We start from the raw sequence: 22,228 nt of genomic DNA, 5'->3' as shown, positions 1-22,228 counted from the left end.
CAGTGGTGGGATACACTGAAATGACTGAGCCCAGAAAGCACATTTGGGGTTGAAGGCAAATGGTCAGATTGTGCAGGTGTGCAGAAAGCTGGGTATCAACCTGCTCATAAGGTCTTTGTTAAGGTAACAGCAAAGCACCTAAGAGGACATTAGGAGGTAGAAAATTCTCCTCTGTGCTTCACAGATGGTAGCCTACCTCTTCACCTCATGCTTGCAGCAAAGGTCGGGTTTGGCGTGCTGTATACCCTGCCTTGTTGAATGGAAGAGGCAGAAAACACTAAGAGAGGGATAAGCTGAGACTGAATTAGTCTAACAATGCTGCTTCTCTGCAGTGACTACAGAAAAGTGCCTGGTCTGGCTGTATTCGTAGTTTGGCCCTCCATTAAGTGCTTTATATGAAATGATGCCTTTGAACATAGATGACTTGACCAACATTATCCACAGATCACGTAACTGAAACAGGAATTGCTCGAGGCCTTTTGACCAACTCGCTTAGCATCACCCCACACTGCCAGCTGCACCCAAAAATGGGCTTTAGACACAAGTCTTTTGTCAGGGATCATTACATATGAGGCAAGACTATCTTTGGTAGTTACAGTAGCTGCAAAAGAAAGGAGTCAATGATGGTATTTTCACCCCAGGTATGCATTAGACTGTGCTTTTATGTCATCACAATTACCACGAATACCATTTCCTTTTGCAATTTCTGGAGTGTTAGCTGGATAAGAGCATTAGGCTGTACATTTCTCAGGGAACAGAGGTTTTTCCTGAGTGTCTCTAGCCCCTCAGGAAAGCCACTGAGCCAGTGTCATAACTAGCTAAACAGCTTGATGGGCCTTAAAAACATCCTGGTGATGCAGTCTGAGCCCAGTGATTAACCTCACATAGTGCAGCTGAGTGTAAAATGCCTGCTAGGAAAAGCATAGGCAAAGAAGTTATTGGTGTTTTTCTGGGTAGTTTTGGCTTCAAGGTGTTTATGCTCCTCTCCCTGACCCCAGCTGGTTTGCCTCATCCCACTGCTGCTCTCAGTCCTGGGACAACATGGATGGTAAATCCGTTCAAAGGTTTTTACAGAGGAAAAAATACCATTTTGGCTCACTTACTGATGATATTTTACCAATATGCAGGGTGATGAATTTCCCTGATTATTAACTAATAGTTTTGCACTCATGAAGGAGGCAGAAAGTTACAACTACAAAAGTAGGACATCATGATGGCACTGACTTCTTCACGGTGGGAGTGATGTACCAACGTCTGACTGCCAGATGCTGTACTACAAATTATGCTGAAGATAAGATTGAGGGTCACCCTGTAGAATCAAAACAGTTCTAGGAACAGTTTCGGATGTAGAAAGAAATATAAATCATCGAGAAAATCAAAGTTGTTGCTTTTCATTTTCCGTATAATGACAACGAGAAAGATTTTACAGATGGTTATTAGCTGGGTCAGCAGGGTTATTGGCTGGCATCAATGCAAATGAGAGATGAGGGAAAGTCAAGACCTGGGTCTGCCCTTTTTCCAGTGCCCCATCAATAAACGTGTTTCCCATCAATAAGTGCGACAAAAAAAGAAATCTGGGAAATGAAATCTGACTTTGGTGAGAGGAAAAAAAAAAAGCATTTCTAAATGATACTGACCTGAGCCTCAGGAAATTAAACAAGTTACAAAAGTCAGTATTAGAAATACAGAATAAATAATGGGAAGGCAAATCCCAGCAGGGAATGAGGTGACCATTTGTATAACTGAGAGGCAGATTTTCCAAAGCCCCATATCCAAGATACACAAAGTGTAAGCATCCAGCTCTTGGCCCCGCTACATCTGTGTTGGTTGCTGGAGTGCAACAAAGAAACGTGGCACTTGTAACACACACAGCTTCTGGGCCCTCCTAAAGGAACAAAATGATAAAAAGAGTTTTCATTCTTTTTTTCTTTTCTTTTTTTTTTTTTTTTTTTCATGGCCCACAGCCAATGGAAACTCACAGGCTGCTCCATAACGTTTGGTATTTTCTACAGAATCCAATCCTCCATTGAAGAAACCCCCCCTCCAAAAGGGATTTCCCCCGTTTCTGTGGCCGGGGTCTTTTTCTGCCAGTCTGACTTTGCAAGGCAGTGGTTCATTTACAGGGCTGCCTGCAAAATTCCCAAATCCACCTCTCTCCCACATGATCTGCAGAGCACAGCAGGTGGCGAAGGCAGTACGTGTCAGTGGATTAAAGAGCAGAAGGAGGATTGTACAGTGAAAGCAATGCATGAGCGTATACAGAAAAATGGCTTTGGATCTGCCTTTGTCCTCCCCAATGTGCTCCTGAGCAGATGTCTCAATGACTTCTTCCTCCTGACTTTTGAAAATCTTCCTGTAACATAAATGTCGCTGTTTTGGACCTCTCTGGGGAGAGGTGCTGTGATTCTTGGAGGGTCTGGATCCTGTAGTGATAAACACTGCTCGATTGCCTTTTTGGATCATCGAGGCTGCTCTCCCAGATATCATCTGTTATTTCAGAGTTAGTGGTGAGACCTCATTTTGCCAAACCATTGCTCAAGAAGCATTTTCCACCCAGATTGCTTATGCCAGGAAATAATGAGGTTTTTACTGTTCCTGTTCTCTTTTTAGCCATTATATCTGTTGCAATGGCATCCTTCCCTCCCCTTCCAATGCAGAGGAGGAGGTGGAGAGCTTGATGGTTCTTCTCAGTGGTCAACTGTGTCCTTCCCTCAGCCTGCATATAAGCTTCCAGCAAGTCTAGGCTTGAGTTCCTCTGTCCTGTGTATTTAGTGTCCCAGCAGTCAGGGACAAGGGTGCAAGCATTTAGCCAACAGAGAGGGTACAGTGACTATTATAATGGGGACATCCTATCCCATCTTTTTGTCTAAACACGTATTTTTCAGCATACCTCCCTGTCGCAACCTCACCTTCCATAGTGTTTGCATTGTGTTATCTTCTGCATGTGATCAAAATTAGTGTAAGTGGATAAGTTTCCTGGCTTGGCTGGAGGAGATGATGAGGTAGAGAAGCATAAATGAGGAGGTGGCTCCATGTAGTGACAATTTCTAGCTTTCCCCTTTTACTTCCTCCTGTATAAAACTTTTCCTGCAGTGCCAGATCTTTGGGATCAGCCATAAATTAGAAAGAAATATGTCAAATCATGAATACTTCTAAACACATAGATTATAATCTAAATGTGATAAAAATATATATCTATACATAAATTGGCAACCTGGTCATGAGATTTTTTTTTGTTTCAATGTATAACATTTGTGAAAATCAAACTGATTCCAAAATATTCCACTGATTTTAGTTACTCAAACAAGTAAATTGATAAGGTTTCCAAGAACTAGATCTTGCAAGATATTGCATTTGTGCCTTTAAGGTTAATAATCTCCTGGAATTTCAGGAAAATGCTCAAGAATAGCCAGCTATTCACATGACTAAATGTTTGTACAGGATCAGACCCTAAAAAAAGTAAATACTTCTTCCTAATGGCCCACTTTTCTGTGCTGTATCTGCTCCCCACATGCCTGCATTTACGTGATGTTTTGCTATTTATAATCAAATGGCCTTGGCAGGAGGACAGTATGTTAAACTTGGAGCTGGCAGAAAAGGAGGCTAATAATTGCAGTGAAGTATGGTAGCAGAAACAGTACAATATGTAAGGCCTGTTGGTATAATGATTACACCGCAGCCTGCACAATCTGTGCATTTATACAGATTTCTCCAGTTTAATATATAGATGACTTATGCTTTCCATTGAAAAAGTGATTTGTTTTATAGCATATCTTTCGCCGAAGTTTGCACTGTTTATGATGTGTTGCAAAGGTGCAATGTTCTATTTCATTGTTCCATTGTGACTTTTCAAAAAGGACGTGGAAAATGAAGGTACCAAAAAAGTGGGGTAATTTTGCTGCAGCTTGATACATTTTAATGTTTCCCGAGCTCATATTAATGACAGCAATTAAGTTTATTAAATATATTGCCATGTCAAAACCCACATCCTGTTTAAGGCAGCAGCTCAGGCTGCAGTGATTAAGGGCGAGCAGCAGAAATCCACGGATCTGTTTTTTCCAGCTGTAGGACCACACTGTGCTCCCCATCAGGTCAAGCTGGGTCCTGGGTGCCCCGGGGCTGGCCCCAAAATCAGCCTTGGCCCAGGGGGAAAGAAAAGAGTCCTCGTAGGGAGAGGAGAAGGCCCAGCAGTTAAGAAGCTGAAGTGGGAGCTGGAAGATGTGCTGTGAATTTATTTGCTTTGTCACGCATTTCCCAAGTGACATTAAATAGGATTTAGAGCAGTGTGCTGCTGCTGGTTACAGCATTGCAGACAACTGGGGACGTGGAAATTGAAGGGTGTTATATGTATCACCTCCTTATATTAACTGCATAGGAGAGAAGAAGGTTGTGGCACTTAAATTGTTGTGACACCTGTGTTAGTGGATACAAGCGTGGCCTTCACCTTCCCCACTGCTCATGGGGAGGGAGAGCGGATACTTGGGACGTGCCGACATCCATCCCCACCTACGTCAGGAATCGCAAAGCTTTGGCAAGGATCGAACCCCTGCAAATTGTGACCATGACCCTGTGTGTTTATTATGTGCCAGAGAGCACGAGCCAGATAATAATTTCCACCCAGGGAAAGGACATGGTTTACAAAGAGCTCAGTTCTCAGACAATGTTGTTTGAAGTGCGAAAAGGGCTCTCTGAAGGGAACTGCTGATGTTTACAACATTAAATCAAACCCTTGTCGAGTTCATCCCCACACTCTATTTATTTTGGAGCACCACTGATACCGTATGCGTGTGTGTATATTTATACACATGCATGTGTGTATCTGTGCATATATGTGTGTGTGCGTGCATGTATAGAAGAGTTGTGATCCTTCAGCCTTATCCATTCCAGCTAACTCCACGCTTCCTGTCATCATACTCAAGAGTATTTCCAAGCACTGCTTGGCCAGCACAGCGTTTGAGTTGGCTGCCTTCAGTGAGTATGAAGGGTCAGAAAATAATGCTAGATGAAAGACTCTGCTTGCCATCATGGGCAGGGAGGACGCAGCGTGCAAGAGACATATGCTTGCGGTATGTTAACAAAGAACCATCTAAAAGGAAACTTACTGTTTTCATCTTTGTTGGATGTTCCTTTCAAAGCTTAGAAGTGCTATATCTAGATAAATTGCTGTGATAGCTTGGAACCAAAAAAAAAAAAAAAAAAAAGAGCTAACATAAATTTGAAATAATATCTGATCATTAGATTAGATTCCTCTCATGTACAGGACCATATTTGCTATGGTTATTCATGAGCAGAGTCCTTTTTAGCTTCAGTGGAAATATTTGTGGTGGAGAGTATTCAGATCATAGACCTTGGTATCTGATTCTTTGTGTTGAGACACTCATATATTTGTGACTTGATGTAAGCCCAGCTTCAGCACAAAGTTCCCCAAAGAGCAGTCAGGATGTAGCTGCAGAACAGGGTCCCCCAGAGAAAAGTCAGGTCCCAGTTAGGGTAGTGAGTCCTTGCTCAGTCCCGGGTGATGGTCAGCATGATAATAGGTTGCTTCTGATTGTTCAGATTTATTTAATTTTATTTTTGTATAAGTGTGTGGTAGGTAGAAGTAAAATCTTTTAGTGGACCAACATGTATAGTTGGTAGAAACAATGAAACCTCAGTGCTGACACAGTTAACATCAAAGTGAACTGCAAAGTTAAGAACTATTGCTCAGGGTTTGAGTAGATATGCATCAGTTTGCTTATCTCTGAAAGAGAAGATGGCTGTTTCTCAAGGCAAGTGGAGCAGATTCCTGTAGCAGAATGATATGTGCAGGGGAGGGAGGAAGAAGAAAAAATGCTAAGCTGTTTCTGTCCTAAAAGAAAAAGCAAGACGGCTTATATCTTCTAGATATGGAGAGTTAGAAAAAAGTGGAAGGGAGATTATAACATGCCCTAAAACCAATATCTCTAGTAGATCTCATGCATCAACTTCTCAGCATGGTAACTGAGTTTCATGATTAAACAGATTTAGTACAGATGTGATGATGCTCATGATCCCCACCTCAGGGTGAATTTGTGTGCCCAAAAGCTCATCTGACTTTTCAGACTCTACCAGTTGATTGTGTAAAAGATATGACTTCTACCTGCTAACTTCCATCTCTTTCACCTCAGTACTTAAGCCACCACATCTCCAGCAAAACACGCCAGAGAATGAGTACTAACTTTTCTTTTGGTTTCCTAGAAGTAAAACTATACTCTAAGCACTATAACACTGTGAGTATTTTATAAGATTTATAAGATTGAAGATCCTCCAAGTGCAAAGTACAGTATAAATGCACAGTCCTCATGTTACAGTGTTGCGCTGTTAACAGGATAATTCTTCAGAGGCGGCTTGGAGAGCAATCCCACAGCCAGCTTTGGCAGCTGGGGCTATGTTTTGGGCCACACCATTCAGCATTCCAGCACGTGTTTGAACATCTCCTGCTGAGCTAAACCAGCCCCAGCAGTGCTCTTATTTTGTTCTGATTAAAAACTTGCATCTGCAAGGTGCTAATGCTGCTGAAGAGACCTTAGACGTTGGTTGGTCCCCACCAGTGTAGCATTTCAGGTCTTCACAGGGTGTCTGTCAACCCCTTAGTGAAGTAGACAAGGACTATTCTTATTTGGGAAACATCCAAATACCAAGGCTATTTTTTCAGGATTACCAGAACTATGTCATCAACACAGAGTTAGTGGTGGTAGGAGACAGTTTGTGTGCTATTGGAACCAGCCGTTTCTTACTGAAACCACCGTCATTTTACAATATGATTCCTAAACTTAATATATATAATATATATAGTCTGTATTTGAGCTGCCTGCCTGATGAAAAGTTTCATATAGCAAAAATGCACTTGTGAGTCCTTCTGGAGACTGATGGGAAAGATCTTCTGGGAGACCTGGCAAGGGTAGCATACCCCAGGACCTTGTTCTGCCCATGTTTCCAGAATAAAATTTGACAAGTGGGAAATGTGATCTGTGCTTATACAGCTTGGTAACAAGCTTGTTCATAAAGCAAAATGCTTCATTAGCTTGGGAGGAAAAATGTGCCTTGCAAATGTAAGCAATCTTCTCTCTGCAGCTCTGTCATTTTGATCAGTTAGTGAACAGATCGTTTGGCTTGTAGTTGTCCACACATGAAGAGCTTGGCTAAAAAAATTAGTTTTCTTCCACAGATCTGTACTATGACAGGCAGTGCTCCCAGCTGGTACATGTTGAGGGCACATGTCTACACCGAGGAGGTGTCCTTGGACAGAGCAGAGTGCTCATGACATTTTGGAGTGACTCTGACTAGCAGCTGGCATTCCCATCAGGAAAATTTGCTAGGGCCCATGTGCACCAAAAGGCTAAGCAGTGTGCAAGGAGTGCACACAGATCTTCATGTACTTTTGCACCTAAGACAGAGAGCTGTACAGGCAATGCTGCTACAGTCTTCTCAGGCTGCTGGCTCATAGAAGTGACCTGGAGGCAGTCATGGATATTCTGTTACGTCAGATGGGTCATGCAGGCCTTTGGTAAAGCTGTAGAAACCACCTCACATGATGGTTCCATGACTGAGAAATACAGAAAATGCATGAAGGGTGCAAGGGTAGCTGGGCTCCGTGTCTATTCATGAGTATACATGTATGTTGTATGGGATCCATCAGGGACTGTGATGGGCCTGGCTGTATTCCCCATGTGAGTAGTGACCACAAAGTTTAAACTAGATGCTGCCTCAACAAACTTAGAGCTGCATGGACCCAGTGGGAAATCCAGGCCAACTTGCCTTGCTATCAGTGAGAGGTGATCAGGAGTTCTCTTGAGAGGAAGATCTGAAGATCTTCCATTTCTCCTCTCCATCACACCTCACCTTCTCCATCAACAGGACAGGGGCCCAAGAGGTGTCAGGTGCCACTTGGGAGCCCTGTTCTGTTCATGGCACCTGTTCTTTTATTTACTTTAGGTGGTGGTTATGTGGTGGTGGTGGTCAGCCAAGTACCATTCCCAGTTGGAGGTGGGCTACCCTGAGTGGGAACCCTGCTCTTGCCTGCCCACACTTCTCCTGGTTCCAGTACTATTGAATAACTCAATATAGAGTAGGTCAGCTCCAACTGACTGGAATTGGTGGCTCTCTTGTCTCATGAAGTGAAAGTTTAGTCCCTCATTTTGCCTCCAAGAGTAAGTATTGTCTCTTACATCTCTCACTTCTTGGGTGAGAGCTACCAGCAGGAAGGAGGGGAGCAGTTTGGAAGAGACTGGTCCCAGAGAGCACTAATTTGATGTGCCACTGACACGAAAGTAGAAATTGCGGCACATCCTTTGAAGAACAGGGTTACAGTTTAAAACAATCTGGGCAAAATGAAAGGAATGTCTCCAATTCATGGGATGCATAAACGGAAACAGCAGGCTGGGGTATGTAAGCAGAGTTTCATCTTCTAAGAAACACAAAGCAGTGCTGCCATTCTGCTGCCTTAGTTGGAAAAGAGCAAGGCTTGGGTACCGCCCTCTGAGGAAGATGTGGACTAGTTGGAGAAAGTCCAGAGAAGCTCACTAGATCAGAGGATTAGAAAATATGAGTTATGAAGAAACAGTGAAAGAATCAGTTTGTTTAGTCTAGAGCAGAGAAGACAGAGGGAAGACATGATAATAGTCCTCAAATATGTGAAAGGATGCTTCAAAGACAGAGGGAACAAACTAGTTTCCATGTCTTCTGGGAGATAGCGGGGCACCGGAATAGGTTGTCAGAGAAGTTTCCATCTTTTGCAGATCTTTAAGGATTGATAAGGCAAATACCTGTCAAAATTATTTTGACAAAGCTGGGGGGAGGGAGGGGAATAGATGATCATTGTGTCCCCCAGACCCTCTGGTTCTGCTATTGGAAGTCCCCAGACCAGAAGGCTCTGTCCCTGACAGATGTCTCATTTCTTCAATTTCTTAACATTTGCTATTGCTAATAAACATCAGGCTTCTACACTGGGGCTAAAAAATTGATTTCTGAAAACATCACATACAAGATAGGAGGCAATCTTTGCTTCTTGGCTTCACCTACAGCAGGTAGTGTTATTTTCCCCAGCACACAGCCTTTTAAACATTAGTTCACGAATATGCCTACACTTCCAAAAGATCTTGTGCCTTGGTGAGTTAAAAAAAATCAAGAAAATCCTCTTGAAATAATTATGTTTGCTAGATAATTGAATGTGTCTATCTGTTCAGGAAACTGCACAATATCAATGAAGTTTCTCAGTCAAGTGCTGTTCAGCTTAAGCTATTCGTGCAGCCTGTGCTAATTTAGTGAGAGTCCATGTATCTGTTTTACTGTTAATCTACATTAATCAAGACGAATGGCTATATACGTTGTCAGGTGGCAGGAAAATCTCCAGTGCAAACAGAAATCAGACAGGTTGGAGTGGCTCTGGAGGCTGCTGCATGGTTGAGGCTAAAAGTAGTCTCAGCCTGTTGATGTTAAATCTTTAGATGTAAAGGGAAAAAAAAAAAAAAAAGTACAATGTTTTCATCAAGGGCTGTAATGGTGACAGAAAGCAGCCACGCAGCAACAAATGGTCGTACCTCTTTGTAGCTGCCAGATCTACAAGCCTTATCTATGCTTGCTTTTATTGCCCCAGATTTTCCACCACTGCTGCCAGCAGAGACAGCGGTGGGAAGTTGGAGGCCTCATGTGAATGAATTCAGCATCTCTAGGAGCAATCACACCTTGGACCAGACTTATCTGTTGAGGAGACAAAGAATGGGTATTCAAGGAGAGCAAAAGATGTCTTAAAACCTGCCTTCTCTGCCTGTTTCAGGATTGCTGGCGATACGGCACTCAACAAGAACATCCACGAGTCTGTCAGTGCTCAGATCCGGAAGAACTTTGCAAAAAGCAAATGGAGAGTAAGTGACCCATCCTCAGAGAAGATGCTTGGATGCATAATTCTGCTACTGTGGCACTTGCACAGCCCTTACAGCATGTCAATGTTTTAAATGGAAAATTGCTTTTGTGGCCCAAAATTTTGGACATAATAGTTGGTCCCATCTTAGATTACATGGCTTTGCTGCTTATAGAGTGTCCTACATAATGTACATTAATGTAATGAGGACAAGAGATGGGGCCAGGACTAAGGAACCAGTGGTTGGAGAGCAGGGGACACAAAGCAATGGGGGCACCTGTGCATTGGTTCAAGGAAGGATATGTCCAACATGAGAAGGGATTTTGGGCTACGACATCCCATCTGATCAGATAGGGAAAAGTTGAGATGATGATGGGCTCCTCTACTTCTGCCAACGTAGAGTAACCAGGGGAATGGTGGAAGTTACACTTTCACCTCCACGTTTTAATTTTTCTTTCATTTTTTCCCCCCAGCAAGCGTTTAATGCCACGGCAGTCGTGCGACACATGCGGCGGTTACACCTTGGCAGCAGCCTGGACAGCACGAGCGCCAGCGTCTCGGGTACCCTCGGTCTCACCACGCCGCTGTCTGATGCAACCACCCGGAAAGATTGTGAGTAGGGGGGTGAAAAATCTCTGGGAAATGCTTTTTCTCTCTGCCCCCAGGCTGCAGTCCTCGCTGCCAGCAGGTGTTTGAAATGAGGACCGAAAAGGGACTGAGGCTTTCGTGTTTAGCTGGCAAAACAAAACAAAACAAAACAAACAAACAAACAAGTAATAATTTAATTGGAAATATTTATGCACTGAAAAACTGAATTTTCATCGCAGTGCATTTTTGGGAGATCCTTCTCTTGTGGGGCACAGAGGCTTTTGATTGGGAAAAAGACCCAGACAAACACAGGAAAGAGTTATGTATGTGGCTGAAATCTGGCAGAGTTTAATCAAAATGTTTATGTTTAAGTTTCCAGTTCTGTGATAAAACTTTTTTTCTCATAAAAATTGGCTTGCTTAAATTTTCCTTGCTCCTGCCAGTCCATCCCAGCCTGGGCCAAAAGAAGCTCCTGTACAGGAGGCTCACTTGTCTGAGCAGAGCTGAGGCTCTGCACAGCACCACAGGGTCTGGCCCCCTGATTTGCTTGTTCCCTGCTGCAACTGAGATTTTCAAGCTGCCCGATGGAGTCAGATGCTTGGGGTGAGTGAAGCCTATTTTTAATCTCTGGCTTCTGAGCATTTATTTTATTCCCTTCTGTCTATTGGTAGAGATTTTTATATCATGAAATGAAGGGACACAGACTTTACAACTTTGCAGAAGAGATTATTTCAAGCTGCAGTACCACAAAGCTAGTAGCCTGTGATGTGGCTGAGCCCCTTCCCTTTGCATCCCAGGTCTGACGGTGATTCATGCAAGAAATTCTGACAAAAGCAGCTTCTGTCAGTGCCCAACTGGTTTGCAATGCCCAGTGCAAAATCCTACAGGTGCTGCCAAAAAAGTTTCCCTGTGCTCCTGGTATGCACCTACCTCCTGCAAAGGAGCAATGCAGCCCTGACCAGCAGCAAAGCACTTTAGCCAGGAGCTGGCAATGCAGTGAGGCTGAAAACCCATTTCAGGGGAGAAATGCACCTTCATCTTGGTTCCTGCCTGAGCTGGACCCCAGTTAGATCTAGAGTATCTGGTGGGTGATTCATCTCCATCCGTGCAGTTAATGGATGATCAATACCAGAAGGCGATAATTAATTGCACCGAGTAGTCTGAATAATAATGGAAAAAAACATCCATGCACAACAAAGGTGGGAAGAGATTACAGTCTATTTAATGGCTACAGCAAGTCCAGAATCCAGCAAGTCCCTGTGCAGGACCTGGCCCTCTTTTTGCAGTGATGGAGAAGTCAACCAGGATACGAAGGTTAAAACCAGGTGTGTTGAGAGGTGATTTTTTTTTTCATGTCAGAAATACAAGGCAGAAAAGTATCCATCTCCAAGCATCCCAGATTAAGTCCAACAGAAGAGCTTGCCAGCAAATACTGAAGAGCTTCCCTTTTGCAAAGAAATTAATTAAAGAGAAAAGTTAGGAAATGCTGGAGCCCCTGAGAGCCAGTGAGAAGAGCCAGGAACACATGCAAGGTGTGACATTAAGAGGCAGCTGACATGTCAGGCACAGCCCACTGAATGCCTCCTGTTGGGAAAAAGGAAACCTCAGAGGTCTCTTCCCTGCCTCTTTCTTTCTCCATCACCTCTGAAGACAGATTTTGTGCATGGGAAAGATCCCATCCATGCAGCCAGTTACACGAAACATCTGTGTCACCATTACAAAATGCAATCCTGCCTAATGCTATTAATAGTGCATTTAATGAGCTCTTCAAACAGTTTCAAATGCAGTAGTTTCACATCACTGAGGGCAATTAAATACAGCCCTAGCCCAAGAGGAGCTTATATCAAGCTTTATCCTAACTCTGTTCTTGTATTAAGCCAGAGAAGATGCATTAGGCTGGGTTATGCTTCCTTTCAGGATGGTCTAAGTGAATCCGTTGGGATTTCTCAAGTGGATTGCCCTGATTTTCAGTCTTCTGTGCCTGGCTTATTCTGTTTAGACATGGTTGGGCTGCCTAGATTGATTACAGAACCCAGATCTCTGTGTTTTTAAGGTAATGCATAAATTGCAGCATGAAGCCAAGGTGTCAGCTCTGAATGCTGCTGGGAAATGGGATATGGCTGGGTGTGGGTACAGGATAATCATCCCTGAGGCTGAAACATCACCTTCAAGCTTGGGAAAGTAGGTAAAAGTCACAGCAAGCATCAAAAAGATCCTGAGTATTCAAGGGACTGTACCAGACTCTAGATTGAGATATATTAATACAGTTTTTAGCCATCCTCTACTCACCAGGCTGGAAAAATGAACCGTATTTCTCATCACACCAAGCCTGCGTCTTCTCAGAGCAAGGTCACCATGCTGGGATCCCGCTCAGCAGCGCAGGGGCAGGTCACCTGTGGAAAGCTATGGCAAGAATATATTTGAGTGCTCAGCATGAATATTTTCTAAGGGAACTGCTGAGGTTGTGCTCGAATAACCAAATCTGGAATCTGTCATTCCAAACCCAGCCTGCTTTGGGATTTTCAGGGGTTATTTGGAGGGCTGTGTTTTTTAGAGCTGTGCTGGAGGGTTCGCTGGAAGCGGACACATTCTATAAATATTCCTATTTAGCTAAATCCCCATTTTTTCATTAAGAAAGTCTGTGAAAAGTCTTTGATTAGTTCAAAAGCAGCCGTCTGGGTAAAAATTGGGTCCAGACACTCAATCCATGTCAATCTACATCTCTTAGCTGGAAGTCCTGGAGACATACCAGCAAAGCCCGAGGTGACATAAGGTGTCACTAGAATGATGTCCAGGTCACACAAATTTACCTTCTCTCTAGATTTACAGGAACTCACCAACGAGTTTGACCCACTGCACTTTTTATCAGCAGCTTTGCAGGATGCCTGGGGAAATGTGCTTAGCTTGTCTGTTCATTTAGCTAGATGGCCGTGATGAGAAGTTTAATCACCTTTGAGGTGCCCACGAGGAAAATTACCTTCAGCAAGCACAATGCTGGAGGGATTTTTGAGTCCCACAACTCTTTGTCTTCAGCCCCAGAAACGTGGCTTCGGTCTGGCTGGACACATACCAAAGCCAGGAGCACCATCTCCAGCAGCGGTCCCCTCTGCTCTGGAGCAACACCCACATTCCCCCCTCCAAAAATAACACTTCTAACTCTGTTTCTGGCTTTCCTTTTAGGTATGTCTCCATCCACTCTCTGTAGTTTTGTTTCATCTGCTTCTTCAGGCGTTTCGGCAGTAGGAGGGGACCGGAGACCCAGACCCACCACAGTGACCACAGTGCACACAGGGAGCAAGTGAGAGCCCGGGCGGCCGGGGCTGAAGGACTAGAAGAAAGAAGATTTTTTTATGGCCATATTTTATACTGCAATTCTGAAATGTTTCATTTATCACAAACTGCAATGACTCCAGGGGGAACGGATCTAAGTCTCTGGTGCTGTACATATATATACATATATATATAAATATATATATATATATGTGAGTCTAGCAATGTTCTAACTAATGAACACTCATTATTTTCCCCAGTGATTTACTCTTTTCTCAGTGTAGGTAACAGTATATGTTGTATTATTTGTTTTTTCCATTAACTACAAACATCTCAACTGGATTATTTAAATAGAGATACTTTTCTGAGCATTATATATATATATATATATTATTTTTTTTTCTTTTAAGAAGTACTTCCAGTAATGTCCCTCTTCCCAGTTTGCTGGGGGATAAGCTGTTTCTGTAGGTAGGAGTTGATGTTAACTTGGCAACCCAGGAGGATTTCAATGGCATGCCATTTCTCACTCCTCAGACTGGACTGCAAGCCTGGCTGGCTTTAGCAGAGCTACTGCTGCTCCAAGTAAGAAACCACTGCTTTCCCTCCCCTCCTCCTCCTTGAAAGCCATGGGGAGAGTTCAGTCACCACCAGCCCCATTACTGCAGTGCTGGCAGCCTGCAGCACCCTTGTTGGAGAGGAGAGGCTGGCACGCGGTACCTTTGAGGAGCAGACCAGAGCTGGGCAAGTGAAACAACAGAGCCTCATCCTGCAGCAGTTCCCTCCTTGGCAATCTCTTCCAGCCACTGCATGTGATGGGCAGAGTGAAATGATTTCTGTGTGCCTCGGTTTCTGCCCCTGGGAGAGGGCTAATGCTTGCACCCCTCTGTAGAGCTCATAAACAAAAGCTAATTCAACATTTTTTTCTTTTTTTTTTTTTTTTAAATTACTTAATAAATGCATTTCCCAGGCTACACATGCTGGTGCATGATTTGGGAACAGCCACCGTGTTGCATGTCCATGCACCCTGAAATAGAGAGAAGAGCAAATCTGCCCTCATTTGCCCAGCAGCCCCAGTTTATTTCTCTTGTACCCCAAACAGGCTCATCTCCACCCAGAGGCACAAGCCTTGTGCTCAGTCACCACGTTCATGTCCTTTATCCTGCACAAAACTTTGTTAAGGCAGTACAGGTGCAGCTGAACGGATCAGGCAATAGTGACTGTGCTGTGAAAAGCCCTAATTATTTGTCATTGAGACTTCAAACTCCTGCTTCAGCTTCACTCGGTTGGCTTTGACCAGCAGAGTTGGGATTTCATCCATCACAATTGGAGTGCCACTCCTTTGATGGCACTCAATAGAAGTCCAGTTTCCTTGCTCTTAAGCTATTCCCCATTTTTGGAGGGCTCCAGCACATCTGAATGAGCCCCGCTGCTGGGGACAGCCACCCATGCCTGCAGGGATTAGCAAAACCCTTCAGATTTGGGCAGACCAAAGGTAAAGGGATGTCCTTGCTGAAAGCCATGCTCCTGTCCCACGCTCAGACCACTGTCACCATGAGATCATTGTCACCTTGACAAAGGTCGCTGAAAATTGTTATCGTACAATTTACCAATGCCAAGGCTACTTTATTTCACCAGCCTGAGGAATGAAGCTTTAGTTTGGGAGACTCCTATCACAAGAGACTGGAGTTATTCTGCACCCACCTGGTTTCATACGCTCAGCTCTGCTCCGGATGTATGTATGTACATGGGCAGTCCCCCAGCTTGGAGTCAGTGGAATTCCCACATTTATGCTCATGCCACCAGAAGCAGGATTTGTTTAGGGGATATTTTGGTCTTTGAACAATTGCTGCTAAGGTTGGGGCTCAAGCATTCCCTCTTTGCATTCCCTCTTTTCTGAAACCCGAGGTTTGATTTGAACTCAATGTAGTTGCTGAAGCTACTATGCAAAACATAACATTCAAATGTATCTTGCAGGAAAAAAAAGAAAAAAAAAAAAAGTAGAAGAAGAAAAAGGAAGCGAATGGATTTCCATCTGCAAACCAAAGAGCAGTAATGGGAGTAAAGGTGGATGTGTTGTCCTGTATTCAGGGGGTTCTTGTACACCAGCTGCCCTATATGCTCAATGTTTTCTGTGTTTTTTATTGGAGGGGTATTTCTTCTTTCCAAACATGCAGTTCGCTTTTTTGTCCTTCTTGTACCTCGTATTCTGCCATAGCTGTGTAATTTATCATCGTTATCTTAGGTTTGTTATCAACCACTGGGATGTTAAGATGAGAAACAAGAGCACTTAGAAGCAAAATTGTTTTTTTCTGGTACATTTTTTTGTGGTGGGAAGCTCTTCTTTTGGATCGGTGAGACACAGCTGGGGACCTGACCAGGTTCTCCATGCACATAGGGTAGAGGTATCTCATCACCGAGTCCCAAAATATCTCTTGGATAAAACTTAACTCTGACCAAATCTGTTAACTGGGATGGCTTAGCAGCACTTGGGATGAGTGTCTGGGGGCTGGAGCTGTTTTCCCTTGAGCAGCACAGCTTGGCAAGGCAAACACCCCAGCATCACCTGCCTGGGATGCTCCAGTGCCACTGTGAGTCCTTCCCCTGCACCAGTAAATGGTGTGTGCAGGTGGGGAAGGGGCTGATAGCCCAAAAGTTGAAGGTTCAAAACAAACCAGACCTTGCCAAGCTGGAGTAGGTAGAACAATCCTTCTGGGCTCTTTCCCAATGGGCCGTCCTACTAAACAAGCTGTGATTTACTCCCCGCACGAGGACTTCAGCCTGGGCTTACCTGTCTGTTTCCCTTTTCTGCTTTACTTGACCGGCACCGATGTGTTTTCCATTTGTAACCTGTTTTCCTCAGCTCCTTCCCCTTCTTTTTCTTTGCTTGCAGCTTTGATTGTTGATTTTTACCTCCAGAGTCACAGAGGCCATCTTTGATGCCAACAGCAGAGTGCTCTTGCTGGGAAAATAAAACTAAAAATCCAGAAAACCTCCAGCTGGCCCCTTAGCCCGCAGAAGAAGGGTGAGGACAGGCTGCCCGTGAACTCTGCGAGCTGAAAGTCAGTGTTGCAGTGGCAGGGGCTTACGCTGCTGATTTTGCATGTGACTTCATTCCCAGTGCATCCTCACTGCCTGCTGGATCACCCCTTCTGCAGCACGGAGTGGACATGCCGCACGGGGGGAAGCAGGAGTACGGGGAAACCTGGCAGTGTTGCTTCCCTGAGACTGTGTTACCCTGCTGGTGATGTCTTTTCTGTCCTGGTTGCTCTTGTACAGGTGCCATTAGAGTAGTGGGGTAAGAAAAAAAAAATAATAATTGGATTTTACCTACTCCTCGTGTGTCTGTTTTGGTTGTGGCACTGAAATAAAACCAAGAAATGATAGAGGTTCATTCCTGAAATGAATTGAACCATGGAGATGGGTGTCTGCCCTCTGGTCATCATGTTCATGTAGTCTGCGATAGGCATTGGATTGGGTTTTGCTCTGTGCGTGTTCCCTGCATACCTCCATAGCTACCAACAGCATTTTTTCTGTAAGCAGTTCTCCTTCTTTCTGCTCAGCTCCAAGGAGCTCCAGAGCTTGCCCAGAACTATTTCCCAGCCCCAGGAGCCAACACAGCCAGAGGAATGCCCAAGAAGAACAGTGTCAGTGGCCCTGAGGCTACCCCTTCCTTAAATACAAGCCTGGTTTTAGCAAAACAAGCCCCCAGGGAAAGCCAGACAATATAGCCATTGGTGAGCAGGGAGAGTTTTGTCCTTCAATGTGAATTTGGAGTCAACTAGATAAGCTATAAGGAAAGCTCTGCTAACATTTCCCCCTAGGGTAATAGCTCCAGGTCTGAGCAGTGCTAGCTAGGTGAACTCTGCTTAAAAACACCAGTCTGACTCCGTCAGTGAGTTCAGGCAGACAGTAGGCTGTTGCTTTTGGTCTTTGTAAAGAGCTGAGGGATTCATATACCTGAAAAAAAAAGAAGCTTCTAGCCTGAGCCCTGAGGTACAGAAGTATCTTTCCCTCAGCACATGGAAATTGCCATTTAATGGGATTACTTGTGTTCCTGCTCTTACTTGCATGTTGATCTGGTTGAACTGGAGCCTGGACGCATCCCTGAAATTATTCATGGGAAGGGAGTTTTGCCTTCATTGTCGTGCTTCTTTGCACCAGAAACTTGATGCTAAGAACCACACTCATTCAAGCAAAGAGCAGAAACACACACAGAGACCGCAGCATCCAATGCAAATAGCATCAAAACGGAGCACAGAGGACACGCTGGCAACGGCTGAGTGCAGGAACGTGCCCACAAGCACTGTGCAAACAGGGTTTCCCCTGGTACATTACTCATCCCCGATTTCTCACCCAGCAGCAGTTTTATTCCATCCCTTTCATTTCCCCACCTTCCCTGCAGCTGGGTCCTGCCTGTCCACCCCTGCGTGCGTGTGTGTGTGTGCGTGCTCTGGCCCCAGGGATCGCAGGTCCCACTGCTGGGAAATCAGGAGCTGGTTCAGGTTTTTTGGTCCAACATTGTGCTGTTGGGTCAAAGCTGTGTACATAGTGTTTATAGCCGAGGATAAAGGCTTTTTATCCCAGACTCTGGTTTTCAAGACCCCTTCCCCACCTCAAAGCGTGCCACTGCTCTGTCCAGTTGGTTATTTTATTCCTCCTTTTCATAAACAGTAAGGTCAGAAGAGCAGCTCTTACATTTTTCCATGCCCCAGAGCAGAATCATGGCTTGTACACTCGCAAGCGCTGAACTAATGATGACACCAAAATGTCCAATAAATGCATGTTACTGCACTGCATGTATTAAACTGCTGTTCACTGTTTCTGTATTTCCCGAGCCTTTTCTTTATGCACATTCGATCCAGCCTTTTCTTCAAGGGGTTTCTTCTAGATTTTGCTTTTAAATGACTTAATGTATCTGTAACTTGAAATCCATCGTTAAGTTTGAGTAAATGCAAAAGCTGATGTTTTGTGAACAAGATACTGCAAAACCTGATAATGTATTTTGTCTTTCTGTGGAATGCTCCGCAGCATGTGCAGGAAGAGTCACCATCCAGAGCAGCTGAAAACTATGCAGCAGTCACGTACACACATCTAGAAACAGGGAGACGGGGAGGGTCCCCCTTTGAACATGATGTTAAAAGTTTGGCCTGCCTCTAAAATACCTTCCCTGGGTTGCTGATGCTCAGGGCTGCCAAAAAGCACGTCAGTGTGTCTCTTTAGGGTTGTTTTCCCCCTTTTTTTTGGTTCATTTTTCTTGTGAAAACTTTGGCTGGTTTGCTCAATTCTTAGTATTTTTCTCTTAGGAGATATTTCTTTCTTACCCGTTGCAGAACGAACTGCATTTTGTGGAGCAAGATGCTGTGATTATTTGCCTGCATGAAACAGGGCAACGAGCTGAGCTAATTATACCATCATTCCTGAAACATCAAATACAGAAGCGCCTTCCCCAGCATCACCACCTAAATACTTGCAACCAGTCCTTCAGTCTCCATGTAGCCGTGCCACCATTTATCCGCAGAAGAGTTTGGCATGGTACTTGTTCCACATGGGAAACATGGCCTTGCCTCATCTTCCCTTAATCATCAATCCATTTTCATGTGTGCTGGTCTTTCTGTGGCAGGGCAGGGTACAGGATGGCCACGTGTTGGTTCTAGCACATCTGGCCCAATCCTTTTGTGAGTGTTGGCAGGGCAATGGTCCCAGCTCCTCCATGGTGTGGAAGGTGTTTGTCTTCTCAAAGCTCAAAACAAAGACATCTGAAAGGGTTGGGTAGTGGGGTTGTGATAAGGGCATGCCAAGTAGAAGGTCTAGAGAGAAAGTGCTGTGTTGGTAGCATAGGGATCAGGTATCAGTCCTTGGAAATTATATCAAGGTTTGTTCCATGGTGGCTGAAAGCACCAAGAAGTCCTGAGCCCACCTTCAAGGCTGGTGCTCGGTGAGGATGCCGTGTCATCACCAAAGCACTGCCTGGCAGTGCAAAAATCATCATTAATGATAGTTGTAAATCAGCCCAAGTTCAGGTTGCTGAGGCAGCACATGGCAGGATGCTCCATAAGGAGGTGGACGTGTCCTGTGGTTCCCAGCGGTTGGGAGACCCTAGGAGGTGCTCAGGGCAGCCCTAAGCTTTTCCATCTTTCATCTGCATCCTGCCAGTCCAGCCTGGTGTTGTGCATGCTGTGTCTTACCAGGCCAAGCTGTAACATCACCCCCAAAGCAAAGAGCATGGAAGATCATACATAGCTCAGTGAGAGATGGGGCGTGACTCACATTTCTGGTCAATACAACGTCAGCACCTTGTTGCTTATTGGCCTCTAGTTAAGAAACAGCATTTTGGTCAGTTTGGGCCTTTTTTTTTTTTTTTTTTTTTTTAAGAGAAATATTTGAATTGGGTCAGCAAACAACCAAACAAAGCCCAGTCTGCCCAGAGCAGTGACTCCCCAGTGACCTCAACTGCAAAACATCTCTTGGTCAACTTTTAACGAAAATGCAAGCATGTTTTCTACAAAGGCTTAAATCTTAATCAAGGAATGTCAGTGTGCCTAATATTGCAGGTCTTGTGATTGATACAAGTTCATAACAGCATCCATGTCCAAAAAGAAGGGAGAATGTGTATTTACTCCATGCATGTATTAAGGCATCGCAAAAGTTTTATCTGCATAATGAGTTTGCAATACTGCAAATTGTTAATGGGGCTACGTCGCAAGTGGTTCTCTGCCTTGACAATCATGTATACATATCGAGATTTCTATCATAATGAGAATTTAAAGGGATGACTAATTGTTTTCCTCCAATAAATCCAATTAAATCACCCTGATGTGAAGTGTGTTGTTTTTGAGTGCATGAGTCTCCACCTGTGTGCAAGAAAGGAAGTAAATAATTTCTATGGTGCCTTTGCTGTTTTATGCAATGACTTCCAAATGAGTGTTTTATTTGTTTTTCCTCCCTAATTCACTCCATAAGGAAATGAATTAGAAGGAAATGAATTATTAGTCCACTAGTTATTTCCTAAAACTTCTATTGGAAGTGATGCTGTATGGCAACACACGGAGACACAGCTATCTCTTGGGGGTATCCTGGTACTCTCCTGAGTGTCCATGTGGAGCTGGGGTAAGGAGATGCAGTTGTTGGTGCACCTTTGAGTTGGTTCTGGTGGTTTACACGGCCTGTGGTGAGAATCGTAAAAGGAGATGGGATCTTTGCTAATGTTTGGGTCACACTGCAGTCAGCAGTGGTCTCCAAAAGTCATTGTGTGCATTTCATTGTTGGCTTCCTTTTCCTCCAGACTATGTTGCTGGTGTGTGTTGACTTGCTATTTCCTTTTTTTTTTTTTTAAGCCTGATTCTTCATTTTCACCATTTTATTTCTGCATTTCTGGCTTTCCCTCATTGGCACACAAGAATTCCTTCCCCTTCGTCCCTCCTTTACAAATAGCTAGCAAAATCTTTTTGCCCAGACAAGTATTGGGCGCCCAGCAGGGAGGTGGGCCCATGCTTGGGGTTAAAGCCAGGTGGTTTTAGATATCAGGTTCCATAACAGAGCTGAAATGAACAGCAGTGATAATGGCCAACCCATAGCAATATAAAGAAAAAGTCATATTACATAAATAGCTTTTATACTGCCAGTAAAGAAACAAGCACCAGAACCAACCTGATTATGGTTTCAAAGCTGTGGTATGTGACTGTGGCCACAGAACTAGGATTAGATGATGGGCTCCACAACTTGTCATTGTGCTTCAGAAGTACACATCTATAGGAATTTACATCTTTGGAAAACTACATCTATGCAAAAAATTATCACAGGGAGTGGGATAGATTTGCAACAGCCATGTTCTTGCCAGAGGGAAGGGGACCATCCTTGTTTTGAAGGCTTTCTGTGCATTGGTATTCTCACATAAGATGCCATAGGGACATGAGGGACATGTTGTTCCCATCACATTATGCTTTCTCCCAGCTCCAGACATATCCATTGCTGTGGGTATGTGCCCTGCCCAGCACATCCATGTCCTTAGTATGGCGGAGCCCTTCAACAAAGCCAAATTACTGTGTTAATAACCAGTGTTGATAAATATGGGAGTGGAAAGAACCATCTGGATCAGCACTGCAAGCATTCAGCTGAGTATTTCCAGATTGTTTGCCATTTGGGCTTTCTGGATTGCACTGGGATAAATTCCTGACTTCCAAGTTCTGTTTATTTAGCCTGAATACCACATTTTCTTTCTTTCTTTTTTTTTTTTTCTTTATAACTGCAACATTGTGATACAGTTACAGTCAATTAATGAGCTGTTTACCTTCTTCACAAAGTGTTTTGTTTATGGAAATTAATAATAATAATAATAGAGCCGAGAGGTAATTTGTTGTTCACATCTAACTCATGAGCTTTATGCTTTCCTTGGCGCCATATAGGCTCTTGTATGTTTTTCATTTCATTATCTGGGGCAGAAGCAAGAGCTGTGTTCACTTCCTTACCTCAGTTTACAGTCTAGCAGTGATCAGA

The 22,228-nt window shown here is 44.0% G+C and overlaps 1 protein-coding gene across 4 annotated transcripts in view; it reads left to right on the top strand.

Moving 5' to 3' along the window:
• Positions 1 to 20,544, top strand: part of CAMK1D (calcium/calmodulin dependent protein kinase ID) — a 220,186-nt gene extending 199,642 nt beyond the window's left edge. The window contains exons 9-11 of one of the 4 annotated variants that reach the window (XM_084517804.1): positions 9,794 to 9,881; positions 10,351 to 10,489; positions 19,066 to 20,544. In XM_084517804.1, the coding sequence (XP_084373930.1) occupies positions 9,794 to 9,881; positions 10,351 to 10,489; positions 19,066 to 19,067 (229 nt within the window). In that variant the 3' untranslated portion in view covers positions 19,068 to 20,544. Of the gene's footprint in view, positions 1 to 9,793; positions 9,882 to 10,350; positions 10,490 to 13,645 lie in introns of all 4 variants that reach the window. The other 3 variants (XM_084517803.1, XM_084517802.1, XM_084517801.1) reach the window with 3 other exon arrangements.
• The last annotated feature ends 1,684 nt before the right edge of the window (positions 20,545 to 22,228 follow it).

The sequence above is a fragment of the Aythya ferina genome (assembly GCF_964211825.1).
Source record: "Aythya ferina genome assembly, chromosome: 1".
NCBI lineage: Eukaryota > Metazoa > Chordata > Aves > Anseriformes > Anatidae > Aythya > Aythya ferina.
The sequence above is the reverse complement of the archived record's forward strand: the minus strand, read 5'-3'. Positions and strand labels throughout refer to the sequence as shown.